This window comes from Sander vitreus, chromosome 21, assembly GCF_031162955.1.
Source record: "Sander vitreus isolate 19-12246 chromosome 21, sanVit1, whole genome shotgun sequence".
NCBI classification, from domain to species: domain Eukaryota; kingdom Metazoa; phylum Chordata; class Actinopteri; order Perciformes; family Percidae; genus Sander; species Sander vitreus.
The window spans coordinates 20,933,205-20,948,492 of NC_135875.1; the positions used below are offsets into that span (position 1 = coordinate 20,933,205).

The window sequence follows — 15,288 nt, forward strand, 5'->3', positions numbered from 1 at the left end:
TGGAATCTTCCCTTTATGACGTCATCAGGGGAAAGGTTACCTCCCCTTTCTCTGCTTGGCCTGCCGCCCACAGCTGCCCAGAGAATTTGGCCCGCCCATGAGGAAATAGAGCTACAACCGTGGCCGCAAGCTGGTCAAGGCCACACCCCCCACCCTCCACCTTGCCCCCCCCCCCCTCCTCAATAGCATTTGAAGACACAGAAATGGCCCATCCTAAGTGTATTTTATTCTATTCTGTTCCGGCACTGCTATGACACATGTCGTCTCCATCTTTAAGGCAATGTTCCCACTTGGCATTTAAAAAAAAAAAAAAAAACAGAAAGGCGTGCTCGTCTATTTGCAATGGGAAATGAGTCTATCCCCTATGTTTATTGTTTTACTACATTTAAAAAAAGCCTGCATATACAAGCTAATTTAGTTGGAAAAAGGTATTAGAGTCTGACCCCTACAGGATTTTTGAGGCTGATACAAGAATCCATATGCACTGCCAAATACCGTAACTCACCCCTCAACAAGTGCATCATAAGATGTATGGATAAAAATACCTGCGGACACATTCTTCTGTTGTTATACTTCTGGGCTACTGTAGTAGCTGAAGACATGACATTTACTTAAAATATTGCCCTCATAACACTCAGATTTGATCTCCTTTAAACATTTTTTAACTTGACATGACTTTTATGACGAGCAAATGAGAATTCCCTTTCATGTTAAATGCAGCAGAAGCCAATGCAGTATGCGGTAGGTGTCGGGGCCTGATGGAGGAGAGAGGCGTTAATTCTGCTCAGACACCAAGGTCCTGAAATCTCAGCGGAGACGCCGGTGATTTAGTGGAGAGGGACCTGTACAGACTGTCAGCAGCTGGAAACTGATGCTCAGCACGACAAAGGCCAGAGCACGCCACCCGAACACGCTTGCCCACTCACTCTCGCTCAGGTCCGAAGACACACAAATGAGCGCGTCCATTTTTTATTCTTCTTTTTTAAAGCTATAGTGCGTAGTTTATGTCGCCCCCATGAGGAATTCTAAGTAATGACAACACCTAACTTTATACACACTTTTTTTACACTTTAACTTTGTATTAACTCATTTGGCAATGGTTTGTTGGTAACAGACGTTCATTAATATAAAAAAAAAAATATGTAAGCACTAAAGCTTTCAGGTTCCAAAGGTGTTTTCGTAATTGAAATTGCATATAAGAAAGAATTTTGACAATCATAACCTATTTGATGTTTTTCTGCCCAACAACAACAACAACAACAGCAGAAACTTGTTTAGTTTTTCTTTTAGTGCAAGACAGAATATCACAGACGGAGCTCTAGACAAAAGCCCAAACAGTAACATACTGCACTGCAAACCATGGCAATGTGTCGCTCAACTGTGCATGCAGGTAGAAATGAAAGATGTGCATAATAAGATAGACAACAACGATTGCATTCGTAATTACATTTGCAACAATTTGAGTCTGGTAACAAGATGAATTAATGAATGTGGGTTGTATGAGAGTTGACTTGGAGTGTATTATGTGTGTGTGTGTGTGTGAGAGAGCATGCGTGCGGGGAAGTTTTACTCTGTGGGAATATAGTAATGTTTGTGCGTAAAAATATATATATATATATATATATAGAACATCTGCCTCCTGTCAATGAAATTGGGCATTTTGGAGCTCATCGTATTTGGGGCCTACAGTAAGTTTGGGTTAATTGAACTTTGGCTGCTAAACCTAGTGAGAAAATCAGCAAAGCGTGCGCGGCTATGGCTCATGCAGCTGCCTTGAGAGAGCACAGCTGGACTTTCCATTGGAATTAATGGCCTCTCTCTGGCGCTGTTGAACTTATGCTTTTAGTGCTAAAGCCCTGTAATAACACGGCAGGTGTTCAACTGGGTTGAGATCTGTGACTGCAGAGGCCAAGTGCATATGATTCACATTCTTTTTAAACCATTCAGTGAGCCCTTGTGCCCCGTATGGAACCACCTGTATTTATTTAGATTTCCCTCTCATTTATTCCGATTTTTCCTTTTATTCAGAAGTAGCCAAATGAAATGTGTTTTTTGTTGTTGTTGAGAGCCATGCTGTCACGCATTAGTCTGGATGCTAGAGCTCCTTCACAGTCAGTGGGACCCTAATGCATAAAACAGGTGGAGGAAAAGGGAGATCAGTAAATGAATACACACAAAATAAACAATCCTTTTAGATACTGTATAAAAACACATGCCTAGTTGTGAGGAACAAGCGTACTAATAATCAGGTGAATAATAAATACCGAGTCCAAATTGTACAATGACTGGCAGATACGTGATTTCTAATAGGGCTGCCCCCTCTTGACTAATCGGCCGTTTTCTTAGTCCACTGAGATTTCTTTAGTCGATTAACTTTGCAATGCCTCTTTCGTGCTGAATGACCTATTTCCAAGAAACCTTTGAGCACTTATGAGAGAGTAAAGTGGTGCTTTTTCATTTGTGGAGAAACTCCGTTTTACAGATCTGTCGATCAAATCAACTAATCGATTAGTCACCAAAATCGTATGAGTGTTAGTCGACTAAGAACTTCTTTAATCGAGGACAGCGCTAATTTCTTACGACACGGCAGTTTCAGCCCGATCAGTGAACAATGATTCATGGCTCCTTGCACGTCTGTTTTAATCTTTTTTTGGTTTCTTTGCCTTCTTCCCTCCCGCCTATCTTTTCTCTCCAGTGCTCTTACCGCACCCTTTTCCCCCTCCTCTCTCTCCTGATGAATATTCAGTTGAGTAAATGAAGCTGATGGTGAAGTTGGTGTCAGCGGATGACTGACAATGTGTGTGTGTGTGTGTGTGTGTGTGTGTGTGTGTGTGGCGCATGTGGCCCTGCTGCACCGCCGCCCTCCATCGCCCCACATTTTGTCTCAGAGTGTGAATGTGTGTGTCTGTGTTTGTCCTGGGGCAGCGACCCAGATGCCAGGTTGTTATGATGACTGAGCAGGTCCGTGTGTGTGTGTGTGTGTGTGTGTGTGTGTGTGTGTGTGTGTGCGCACACGTGCGCGCAGAGTGAGAGGGATGGAGGGAGTAAATCTGCTCACGCTTGGCTGCGGCGCTATTTACCACCATCCCTCTTCCTCAGGTGCGACAGCGGCTCTCTAAAGTGTACGTTTGGTGTGTTCATTGGGTTTCTGTAGCTCTATCTTGCTGATAGTGGTCGGCTATGTGAGTCGTGTGCGGACTAGCAGGGTTAGAAACCGATGGGAGAGAAAACATTTCAATGGTTCCTGAAGAGGTGTGTGTGTGTGTGTGTGTGTGTGTGTGTGTGTGTGTGTGTGTGTGTGTGTGTTACTTTCAGCACAGGTACACTGTGTTCTTTGAGCTCAACTGTTTTGGCAGAATGAGAGAGAACGAGTGGGAGGGAGCAGCCAGTGTGGGGACAAGGTGTGTGTGTGTGTGTGTGTGTTGTGTATGTATTTGTTTCAGGCTTGCCCACTGTATGAAGGAATTAACCCAGTGGGAGTTTGACTGTGCTCTCATGTGTAGCCAACTGTGCTGTCTGCTACAGCTTCAAACACACACACACACACACACACACACATTTTGCACTGCACAGAATACAAGACCGCACACTTTGCATTCACTTCATCATGTTCACAAGCCTTGTGTACACATTCCCACACAATCTGTCTCCCTGTCTCCCTCCGTTGATGTCTTTCTCCATCACTCTTCCACACACTCTCTGGTCCTGTCCAGTCCCCAGGGGTGTGTGCAGATAGAGTTGTTGTGACACGGACAGACTACAGCGTGGCCTTTCAGATGAGGGCGCGCGGCTGGATATGGTCTGGCCCCAGAGAGGGACTGCGTGAAGCTGACAAGCAAAACAAAGAGTCAGAACAGAGAGGAAAAGGTTTCAGCTTGGCAGGGAAATCCTCCTCCTGTCTCCATAGCAACGGTCACACCGCTATGACCACATTCCATCACACTCCTCACCAGTCTTCCCCTGTGTGTGTGTGTGTGTGTGTCTGTGTGTGTGTGTGTGTGTGTGTCTGTCTGTCTGTCTGTGTGTGTTAAACCCTTTCAAATGTTTTCTGCCAACCCTCTACAGTGATCTGTGTGATTCCTGTGTTTCAGGTTATTTATGCTCTGAGCTGTGTGCAGAGGTTTCCCAGCATCACTGCAGAGAATAAGATAAGATAAGGGCAGCATCCCTTCATCATCCCCTAAGGAGGAATTTCATTTTTTTCCCCATTTAGCAGGCATCTCATTTAGTACTGGGAACAGAATCACCCCACCGCTGCGGTGGTGCAGCCTTCAATGGCAGGAGAGGCGAAGCGTAACCCATTGATAGTTCCTTGGCATTAGAAGGGCAGGTGCCTACCAGCACAAATGAGCGTCTAAATGGCTGAGTGGAGCACTTGGGGCGCATTAATTCCGTTGAATGAGAGCACGAGGTCTCATTGAGACAGGATGGAGCAGATGCAAACCATTTTGCATTATGGCCTGGGTGAATGCTGGCTGGCAGACAGGGGACAGAAGAGGAGGCTCACTCTCACTGAATCACGAGGTTATGAATGCATGGTGATATTTTTGCAATGTAGTCGAACATTAGACCGAGATTACCTCACTATAGACGATGCAGCTCTTCTGTCTCTCCTCTCCCGTGCTGCTGCTGGGGCATTTGGGTTAAGGGGCATCGGCACATGCAGTTCAACATCACATCTCATTAAGTCCTCTAATATTTCCTCATTTATGTCATCAACACATTCATGATTCATGGAAATGTGTAAAACAAGGTCATATTTTTCATTGTATTTATGTATGGTTTGCAAAAATGGAAACTGCTGGGTCCGTGAGATGAGAGAAGCAAAGTGTATGCGCGGTGTGCACACTCTACATTACGGTCAAGCGTGCGCCCTTAAAATAGCATCTGAATAACGCGCCACTGACTTTAGACTAGGTCTTTCCTGGTCTGTGGCGGAGCTGTTTTCTGAAACTGCAAAATGGCCCCTAGGGAACGTTTGCGCCGGAACACGCCTCCTCTTTTTGCTGAACCGCCCCCGGGAGCGAAAGTTCATTCCCTAATTTACCAAAGTGTTGTGTGAATGTGTTGAGGGAAAAGTCTGCTGTGCATCGTGTGCAAAATAGGAATGATACATGCGTCGGTGTACAAAGTCAATTGCGCTGGGTGCAAGATAGGGCCCCAAATCGCATTTTAATAAAGAAGTCTGTATGAGTTGTAATGGCAAAAATTACACTTGAGCACTGTTCCTTTTATTTCTTATGTTTTTATTAACACATAGCCTTCTCTCAGCACTATTGAAAGAACAGTTTGTCTCCCCTTATCATGTTGATTCGATCCTGCTTAAACTGCTGAGACAGAAAGTCTGGGAGACGAAGCATAGGCCCTTTGTTTAAACTGATAAACTACAAGGACACTATAAACCATCTTCCCTCCCAGATCCGTTCCTCCCTAGTCAGTTACGATGTCCGGGGAATGTGACCCCAGATGTGAAAGTGGGGGACAGGGGATAAGGTGAAGTGGGTTTATGACACCTTGGGAGATTTAGAAAGGTATCTGACAAGATCTTTATCTTTATGTGCATGTTAACCTATAACCTGTTAACATTATCTGGACACTGTCTGTGAGAAAATGTAAACCATTGTTGTAGATAGATCATGTTTGAATTGTCACTCCCCTTTTCCCAATGTGCATTGCTCAGTGTTTCCTTGACTCATTTGAAGAATCGGTACTCACTGAGCTGCTTTGTGCTTTTGTGACTCTGTTATTCTTCCTATATTTGCAAATATATCCTAATAAATACGAAACCCTAACTTGGTTCAGTTCTCCGACTGTCTTATTTGTTACATTCACTAAACTTTGAAACCTCTACCCCTGCTGGACCAGAAACTGCCATTACAGAGTTCTCTTAAGTTAATCACAAAGCGCTGAAAAGACTGCAGCAATTCTCTCTGCAGTCGAGCACTGGGCGAGACTTGTCCTCCGCCGCAAACACAGCCCATTACGCCTGCACTACAAGCCGAGGCTGGCTTTAAACTCGGTGGCAGGTATGTTTAACTCTCTGGTGATTTCCAGAGTACTTACTTGGATGATGTGATCTCATGTGATCTAGTGATTGGGCGGTCCGTCATTTCATTTTCAGCCACATATTCACACACCCTCCGGTCAATCTCACTGAAGTGGCCGGTCTCGGGACCGCAGTGCGCCTTTTCTTTGGCTGTGGGCATTTTTAAGCTCCCCATCTCTCCGTACAAGCGCGTTTATACTGCAAGGTGTATTGAAATGATGGACATGTCCTGCATTTTGTCCAGCTCCGACGATCAATCAAGCCAACAGCCATCAGTATTTGTGTACCCTTTGACGTATTCTGATCGACCCGCCAGTCGGCCGTCTGACATGCATGTCAGTCTTCTCTGGCAGAACTTGACCTGAGATGAGATGTATCACCGGAGCTTTGTCCACATTCTGCCTTTCTGTCTCCTCCTCCGCTCCCTCCTCGTATCGTTTCTGTCTCCGCATGTTGTTTATGTTGTCATTTTCGCGCTCCGTTGTTGTCCGCGGGTGTTGCCGGGCCTGGAGGAAATGACACGTGTTTGACAGGAAGCTGCCTTAGGGATCGACAGGGCAGCCCTTTTTAACTTCGCTCTGCTGCCTGTCCGAGAGCACCCACACAAACACACACACACACACACACACACACACATACAGCAACATAAGCAGATACGTTGACAGGCGATCTCCTTATCCCCTATTTTTTTACCTTGAGCCGCACTCACACTAGAGGATGGATACCCGACCTCAGCCCGACGGTACCTGACGGGCCGGACCAGGTTCGGACAGATATTTAGAAATGATGTTCGGGTTCGGGTCGGGCTCGGTCACATCAGCGCGATAAGGCATTGAAATTTAAAAGAGCTTATTAACGTGCGCTTGTTGCCCCGTGTGCGCTGATGCGCTCATCTGTTGACATTTCCGAATGACTTCCTACAGTTGCTTAGTAAAAGCTTTCCACACAAACAAACGTAGCCTACATGTGTCATTAGTATGAGAAAAGAAATGCGATTTTACCTGTGTCGGGCTCGGGTCGGGTTCGGTTACTGCTCTGTCAGACGCGGGCCGGGCTAGGACAGAAAAATGCGGCCCGATCAGCACTCTACTTGTCAGTAGTTTCCCATATTTGAATGATTTGCGTTGGGTGTGGAAGGGCGACACTGGTGTAGCAATGGAGTTGAGGTTTATTTGGGAACCACTTCTGCTGCAGGCAGGACACGTAAAGCACGTATCTATGTCCTGCTACACCCTGCAGTGCCCTGCTACACCGTGAACTACTACAACTACTATTTCTGCTGATAGTTCCATTATCTTTATTGTGACTGTTATTGCCACTGTTCGTCACACCCTCAACTGGCACCGTCAGACACCGCCTACCAAGAGCCTGGGTCTGTCCCAGGTTTCTCACTAAAAGGGAGTTTTTCCTCGCCACTGTCGCACTAAATGCTTGCTCTTGGGGGAATCACTGGAATTGTTGGGTCCTTGTAAATTATAGAGTGTGGTCTAGACCTACTCTGTCTGTAAGTGTCTTGACATAACTCTTGTTATGATTTCCATCCATCCATCCATCTTCATCCGCTTATCCGGGGTCGGGTCACGGGGGTAGCAGCTCCAGCAGGGGACCCCAAACTTCCCTTTCCCGGGCCACATTAACCAGCTCCGACTGGGGGATCCCGAGGCGTTCCCAGGCCAGGTTAGAGATATAATCCCTCCACCTAGTCCTGGGTCTCCCCCGAGGCCTCCTCCCAGCTGGACGTGCCTGGAACACCTCCCTAGGGAGGCGCCCAGGGGGCATCCTTACCAGATGCCCGAACCACCTCAACTGGCTCCTTTCGACGCAAAGGAGCAGCGGCTCTACTCCGAGCTCCTCACGGATAACTGAGCTTCTCACCCTCTCTAAGGGAGACGCCAGCCACCCTCCTGAGGAAACCCATTTCGGCCGCTTGTACCCTGGATCTTGTTCTTTCGGTCATGACCTTGTTATGATTTGATACTATAAATAAAATTGAATTAAATATTTATCCACGCACTCCGTTGTCTTTCTTCAGTTGTGGGCATGAGACGATAGGAGCTCCTGAGCCAAGATTGAATGTTATTATAAAGAGTGTTCTGTTAGTTTGTCTGAATGCTTATGGATAATTGTGTAGTTGTTAAATGAAAAAAAAATAGAAAGTGATCACTTTCACAGCTGGGATCCATCCCCTGCTGAGATGCTCCACTGAAAAATGGATGCTCCACAAAATGTTCCTATTTGCAATATTATATTTGTGTCCATTATTGTTATATTTGTGTCAGTTTGAGAACTCTTTTCTGCCTTTTTAGCAGTTCTGCGCTCTCTTGATGTCATGCTAAAAAGCCAAAATAGTACATTTTTGACACATTAAACTAACTTCCTTTTTTCCTACGTTTCTTCCTCCTTTACCCCTTCTCCCTCTGGCAGGTTTTGATGCTCATTGACGGCGATGCAGACGGTTTCCTGTGCCAGCGTCTGCCCGTCCTCTCCTCCATGTCCCAGCAGGGTGGTGTCGCCACAGCCTACGTCTGCCAGGACTACACCTGTTCTCTTCCTGTCACTGACCCCCAGGAACTACGCAGGCTCCTGCTGGACGGGACCACGGACGTACATTCAGAGTGACGACTGAAGAATTGACTGATATTCAACAGGAGGACTGTAATCTTCATAGACTACACTCTTCCAATCTGCAGGCCTAGCCTAGTCTATTTCTGCCTCCTTCTGTTCTAGTGAATCTGACATTGCCATATAAGAATGCCAGCGCTTAAAAAGTAAATACGATATTGGTAGGGATAGTTGACAGCACCATGAGATAACTGGGGCTTTCGTCCTTTTTTATTCCAAACCTGTAACTCCAGCCTATTCTTTATTAGGAAGACCAGCTACAGTATTACCTCAAATATCAACTCAAGTTTTTTTTTTTTTCAGCAGGCTTTCAGGGACGTTTGATCAGTGGAGCCATATTGAAATTCAGGTATCTTAATGTGCTTATAAAGAAATATGCAGAGCAGCAGTGGCAGCCTACTGAAAATATGTAGCACTTGTACAAAATATCCTGGCTTGACTGTTTGCCCAGAAGTTAACTACAGACTCTTGATAGACCATAACATAAAGACAACTTGGATGAATTGGACTGGCAATATTTTGCAGATGAACCAATGCGCCCCTGTTGTCCTATCCTGGCCCTGTGTTCCAGCTCCCACATTCATGTCGCATGGATCTGACAGTGGAGACGTGAGTGTGTATAAAAAGTTTGTATAACTCCACGTGCATACATTTCAATAGCGTGCGTGCATTTAATTGTATTAGTTGCGTCACAGTGAAGAAGCTGCTCTCTCTTCCGATCCTCCGTATACTATCTGCTCTCACTCCCGTTATCTTGGATCCAGCGTGAGAGGATTCTTCTCCACTGCTGCCGACTGTGTGTCTGATGGCTTTTCTTTTGAGGTTCAGACAACAACAATAATACACAGCATGTATACGCACAACCCTGAATAATAAATACATTTATCTTTATAAGCAGTGTGCATTTTATTTTTGGAATGGATGTCATTTTTTATTTGCAGTTATTCTCTGGGTGCACAAGTGTTTGTAAGTGGGATCACTCAAACTGATTTAAGAGTGTTTTTTTTTTTATATTTATTTATTTTTTTGCTTTAAGATTTCAGGAATATTAGAAAAAATGACATGTTGGATATTTTTGGGACATTTTTATGATGGGTTCTTTCTCTCAGTCAAAGATGAGGAAAACTCCTGCAGAAACAGAGTGAATGTGTCCCAGCAGTCTGTCTTTGTCTTCTTTTTTGCTAAATATTCATCATACAGAGAGAAACCCACTGTTGTGTATTCAGTGCCTTGTCTCTTCCCCCAGCAGGCTGGATAAAGGTAATGTAAACTCTGTGACTGGTGGTGGAAGAAGTATTCAGATCCTTTATTTAAAGGTGCTGTAGGTAGGATTGTGAAGATCCAGGACTTAGCCAAAGAATTTGAACATCGACAACTTCTCAGTCCCTCCCCCCCTTTCTGCTGAAACCCAAAAACGGTCTCCTAAGCCCCTCCCCCCACAAGGGAGAATGAATGCGTGTGCATGAGCAGTGATTGACATGCAGTTAGACACCCCCCCAAACATAGGGTCAGTTTCAGAAATTAGTTTTATAAGTCTAACACCACACTGTAAAAATACAGTAACTACTTGTAAATACTGTTACAAGTAAAAGTCTAAAAACTAAAGCTGTCAGATTAATGTAGTGGAGTAAAACGTACACTATTTCGCTCTGAAATGTAGCGGAGTAGAAGTAGAAAGTGGCATGAAAAGACAAAGTAAGAAAAGTACCTACAATTTGTACTTTAGTACAGTACTTGAGTAAATGTACTTAGTTATATTCCACCTGTGTGTGTGTGTGTGAGAGCGAGAGAGCGTGCGTGCGTGCGAAAGAGAGGGAGACAGATGGGCTGCTGCTGTTGAGAGGCGAGGGAGTTTATTTCGGAAGGTCCTTCTGTGGGAGCGATGGAGAAGAAAAGACGGGAGGAGGAATACAGCAAACGTGATGTTTCCATCATGACATGGCGGCAGCCTTGTATCCCTCACCTCGCCCCGAGAGGTGAAATGACTCGCCATGTTATCCACCGACGGACTGTGACAACAAAGACCATCTGCATTTGTTTACTTTTGCTTTCACTCCTCTTTGGCTCTCTCTTTATGCTTCTGCCTGCCAATTCTCCCCCTCCGGTGCTCTGAGTTCTGACGAGGGCCTTGTCGCCTCGAGAACCAGGGAAGTCATTTTGGCAGACGGCTGATTCAGTGGAAGAACAAGGAATTGCCAAGAGAGGAACAGAAGAAAACAGGGTGAAGAGGAGAGAGAGAGAGAGGGAGGGATCGCTCTGTTTCATTTTAGCTGCCGTGTCCCGATCTCACTTTTCTTAACCTGTCGGATTGTGAACATGCTTTTTGGCACTTTGGGGCTCCTTTTCGTGTATTTCGAAATTCCTCCTAATTCTTATGTCCTCGTCCCTCCCCGGTGTCTCACCCTATCATCTTCTACGAGGGTGGGACCCCACTATCATTGGTTACAGACACACTCATGCTCTGTAAGCATGTTAGAACCGCTGTCTTCTCATGTATTCATTCTTTCTCCTTCTCTTACACAAATGTATACGCCCCATTTGTTATCCCCCTCCCTTCTTGAACTCCATCACTCCTCTCGTTATTGTTCTGCCCTATTTGTTTTGATGAGCTGCACAAGCTGAATTTTAATTAACGCTGAGATTAGTGGTCCACCCCGGCGAACCTGTTGGCCCCGCTAATTATGTCGCTGTCATCTACCCGCCACAGATCAGCAAAGATAACTGTTTTTGTATACCACTTTTCATAGCAACATACAAAAAGCAAACATAGTGCTTAAACAAAAGACAGTAATATGATTATACAGTGAAAAGTAAAGCCAAATAAATGAGATTAAAAAAATAAAAAAGTCATACAAATCAGTTAAAAGTCAGTTGTACTGTATATTATTATTTGACTTTTAAATGAAAAAAAGTTTACAATGCCACAGTTTATGTAACATGGCATGGTCACCTACTGCCACTGACCTAAGTGTGTGTCCCAATACGAATGGGCTGAGTAGATCAGAGGTATAGCTTAGAGTTAAAAGCTTTGAGTGATTAATAGAATTAAACATTTTCTGCTGTGCTTTGCGCTAAATGTTTACACATTGTAATATTATAATATATTACAGTTACAGTTTTCGTTGGCAATGAAAATCTTAGATCTTAGGCTCCCTCCTACAATGCTCATTAAAATGTGTAAAAAGAAATAGTAGTTAATATATTTCACTGGATACATTAAAACAGAGGATCAGGAAAGTCATAAGGATACATCATCTGAGAACCATGGATTTTTCCATACAGTTTTATGGAAATCCATCCACAGCTTAAACAGTACAGTCCAGACTAAAGTGGTGGATTGAAAAATGAAACAATATATAACTACTAACTATGTGACCAATAGGAAACATGTGAAAAAAGAAAAGAATAGGGCCCAGGATTGACCTTTGTGGTACACCGCAAGTACGTTTTGTAGACGATAAAATGTAGTTACAAAGTTCAACGGAAAAATGGCTGTCAATCTGCCAAGCCAGTTATTTTAATATTATTACTAAGTCGATTGACTAAGAACAGTGTTGATCAATAATGGGATTATTATTGATTCATACCAGTTTGTGTGTTTAAGTTTCTGTGAAGTAAGGCCATCTAAGGTTGTGTGTGGGCTATTGTGCTTAGTATCAGATATGGCTGCTGTGTTTCAATCTGTCTGTGTGATAATGAGGCCACAGGGGGCTGAGAACAGCGGCACACTAACTTGGAGAGAGGAGGAACATTCAGAGGCAGAGTGGGTATGGGGGGACAAGGATGCTCTTATTCCACTCTTCTGTCACTGAGCTGAAAAACCAAAGAGGACATTCACACCTCCTCTTTCTTTTAGCAGCAATGGCTTTATGCTTGGATGAGACCCCACAATATCAGCCTGAGCCAACAGGCATTAAGCTTTTGGAATGAAAATGAGCATCGGACACAATGTAATATTATCCCATGCAGTATGTGATAGAGCAAGACAACCAATTCTGCACCTAGGATGCTTCACAAGGCCACAACCTCCATAGGCATGGTTATTAATGTAAGTCCAATATTTCCTCTTCATTTAGCTCTGTTTTGGTCTCCACCAATGCCTGAAATAAATCTATGCCACTTTTACTGCTAAACGCTTCATTAATTTACCAGCTACTTGCTAACTTTGTTTGTCTGACACTTGGTCATTGATGTATTACTGAACGGGCATACCGAGCACAGGCTGAGGGGCCCAAAGTGTCAGGGGCCCCCCTTGCCTTCAACTGAAAAATGTCACTCAACGAGACACAAACCAACCAAGAAGAGACTCAAAATGACCACAAATAATCAACTTCAAAGAGATGTAAAACAGCTGCAAAGAGACCACAAAGAGACTCACAACAAATATGGAAAGGGGCAAAACAACCACAAATAGACACAAAGCATCTACAAAGAGACACAAAACAACTATAAACGGATACAAAATAACTACAAAACACCAAAGCAACTACAAAGACACACACAATGACCACAAAGAGACACAATACAACTACAAAGACATGGCAAAATAAACTAACTGACTGACCTTTGTCGATCTGAAATGCAGACAGATTCAGCAACTGCGTGGCCTATTTCTCGCTTAAAATGTTTTCAGAAACACGTTTCCGTGAACTATTTTAGTACAATATGAGATCGTGTTCTGTCTGGCTGTGAATTTCCAGAGAAAAAAGACCCAGGTGACACATTCGTCCTATCAGCTGCCGGTTTTCATTTTCTGGGAAACAATACAGAGCAGTGCCGCCTGCTGCTATGGAGACGTATTACGTTTCACGCACGCGCAGAGCGTACGCTCAAGTCGGCGTCGCCTCATTGTGTTTTGAGGCACTTTTTTGGACCTCGGGGACCCGACTGATCAGTCCGACTGCCTTTGCAGTATGTGCCCTATGTATAGCACTTTGGTCAGCGCAAGCTGTGTTTATAAAAATAAACTTTACTTACTTACTTACTAAAAAGACCAAAGCAACGAGACAGAAAAGAGACACAAAACCACGGACTGGAATGGAAGTGGAAGGAGTACTTCCTTAAATAAGCAGTATGCCAAAAAAAAAAAGTGAGACCCAACACTTTTCATAATACAAAATTTGATCACTCTATGTTTTGCTGCCACTGTTCTTTGAGACACGTGTGAAGCACAATTTATCAGAATGCCCAAGGTATTGTTGTGGGAGGTGAAGAAAGATCTGCCTATCCACATTCATCATCACTTTCTCTGGTGTCCGCAGGAGGGCTAGATGGATGGAAACAGACACAGCATCACGTAAAAAAGATATACATCCACACGTTTCCACTTCACAGCGTCACACAGTACAGGGAACTAAAACTGTGTGATGGCCTATTTATGTCTGTCACCCTATTTCTCACTCCTCTAACCTCTCTGTCTCGCCTCCTTAGGTTTCATCTCTCTGTGTGACATTTTGTCACTTTACCTTTTTATCCTTTAACTACTGTTTTCAAACGGTTTACATCTCTTTATATATATATATATATATATATATATATATATATACTCCTTATTATGCTTATACATCTGCTTTTCTTATTTCATATTTTCATTCATGTTATATTTTATCACTGTGTTGCACTATTTTATGTCTTAGATTCAAAGATTTTTTTAAATTTTTTTATTTGTGTGATTTCTTTTTGAAAACATATTTAATTAGTTGGAGGGAGCCTGAGACCCAAACATTTTGATTGACAACTGCTTTTGTAATTGTTGTGCATTGATAATAAATAACTTAAAACTTAAACATTTTAGCCAACACTGTCACATCTACATGATAGAAGCAGTGTTGGATCATGGCTTGGACTATATCGGCTGCAGCAGCATGTCAAAAGCAGTCATGAGCAGTGGAGTGCATCCAGACACACACTGTCGGGCCAACTGACGGCCAGGGTGGAGGTGGAGAGCTAATAGAGTTACCGTCACAGTCTACATGGAAAAACACTGAATTGGTCCTTGAAATTTCAAAACACAATGTGCAGCCCCTTACCTTTGGCTAGTTATGGCGGTACAGGAATTTAAACTTGTTCTATTATTGTGCTTACTAAGGCCTAGTCTGGCTAGTCCACACAGCATTCCGGGATGGGAGAAAAACGTGCTCTGGTTTATTGGCATTTCTTTAAACCAATTACAATTGTCTTGGCCAGCGCTAAGCGCCGTACGGAGCAACCGCGCCTCTGCAAAATAGCCTCGGGAAGGAACTTGTTTTGGTGGAACGTGTGTACGTTCAAAAGTTGTTTTTGTCGTGCAACAGAAAACTCAGATTGGACAGATATGGATTTACCCTGCAGAGATCTGAGGAGCAGTTAACCATAGTCTTCATAAATCGACAAGAATATAAAATGCCAACACAAAGAAAGCCCAAGGTAACGGATATCCGGCCTAAATGAGTGAGATCCGGCAGAATTTCTGTCGGCAACGGAGCAATCCCGGAAGCGGGACTTCGAGGATATGGACTAACTTATGCCCAATGCCATTTCTTAAAGTAGACAAATACTCGAAAATCCTATTTTGAATGCCCCTTTGCTGTTTGACTTGACCCTCAGAACAGAATTTAAAGGGCTAGCGATTGAAATCTTCC

At 43.9% G+C, this 15,288-nt stretch overlaps 1 protein-coding gene across 3 annotated transcripts in view; it reads left to right on the forward strand.

Moving 5' to 3' along the window:
• Positions 1 to 9,294, forward strand: part of spata20 (spermatogenesis associated 20) — a 64,329-nt gene extending 55,035 nt beyond the window's left edge. For all 3 annotated transcript variants that reach the window (XM_078278906.1, XM_078278907.1, XM_078278908.1), the window contains one exon: positions 8,471 to 9,294. In XM_078278906.1, the coding sequence (XP_078135032.1) occupies positions 8,471 to 8,665 (195 nt within the window). In that variant the 3' untranslated portion in view covers positions 8,666 to 9,294. The remainder of the gene's footprint in view (positions 1 to 8,470) is intronic.
• Positions 9,295 to 15,288: the final 5,994 nt, after the last annotated feature.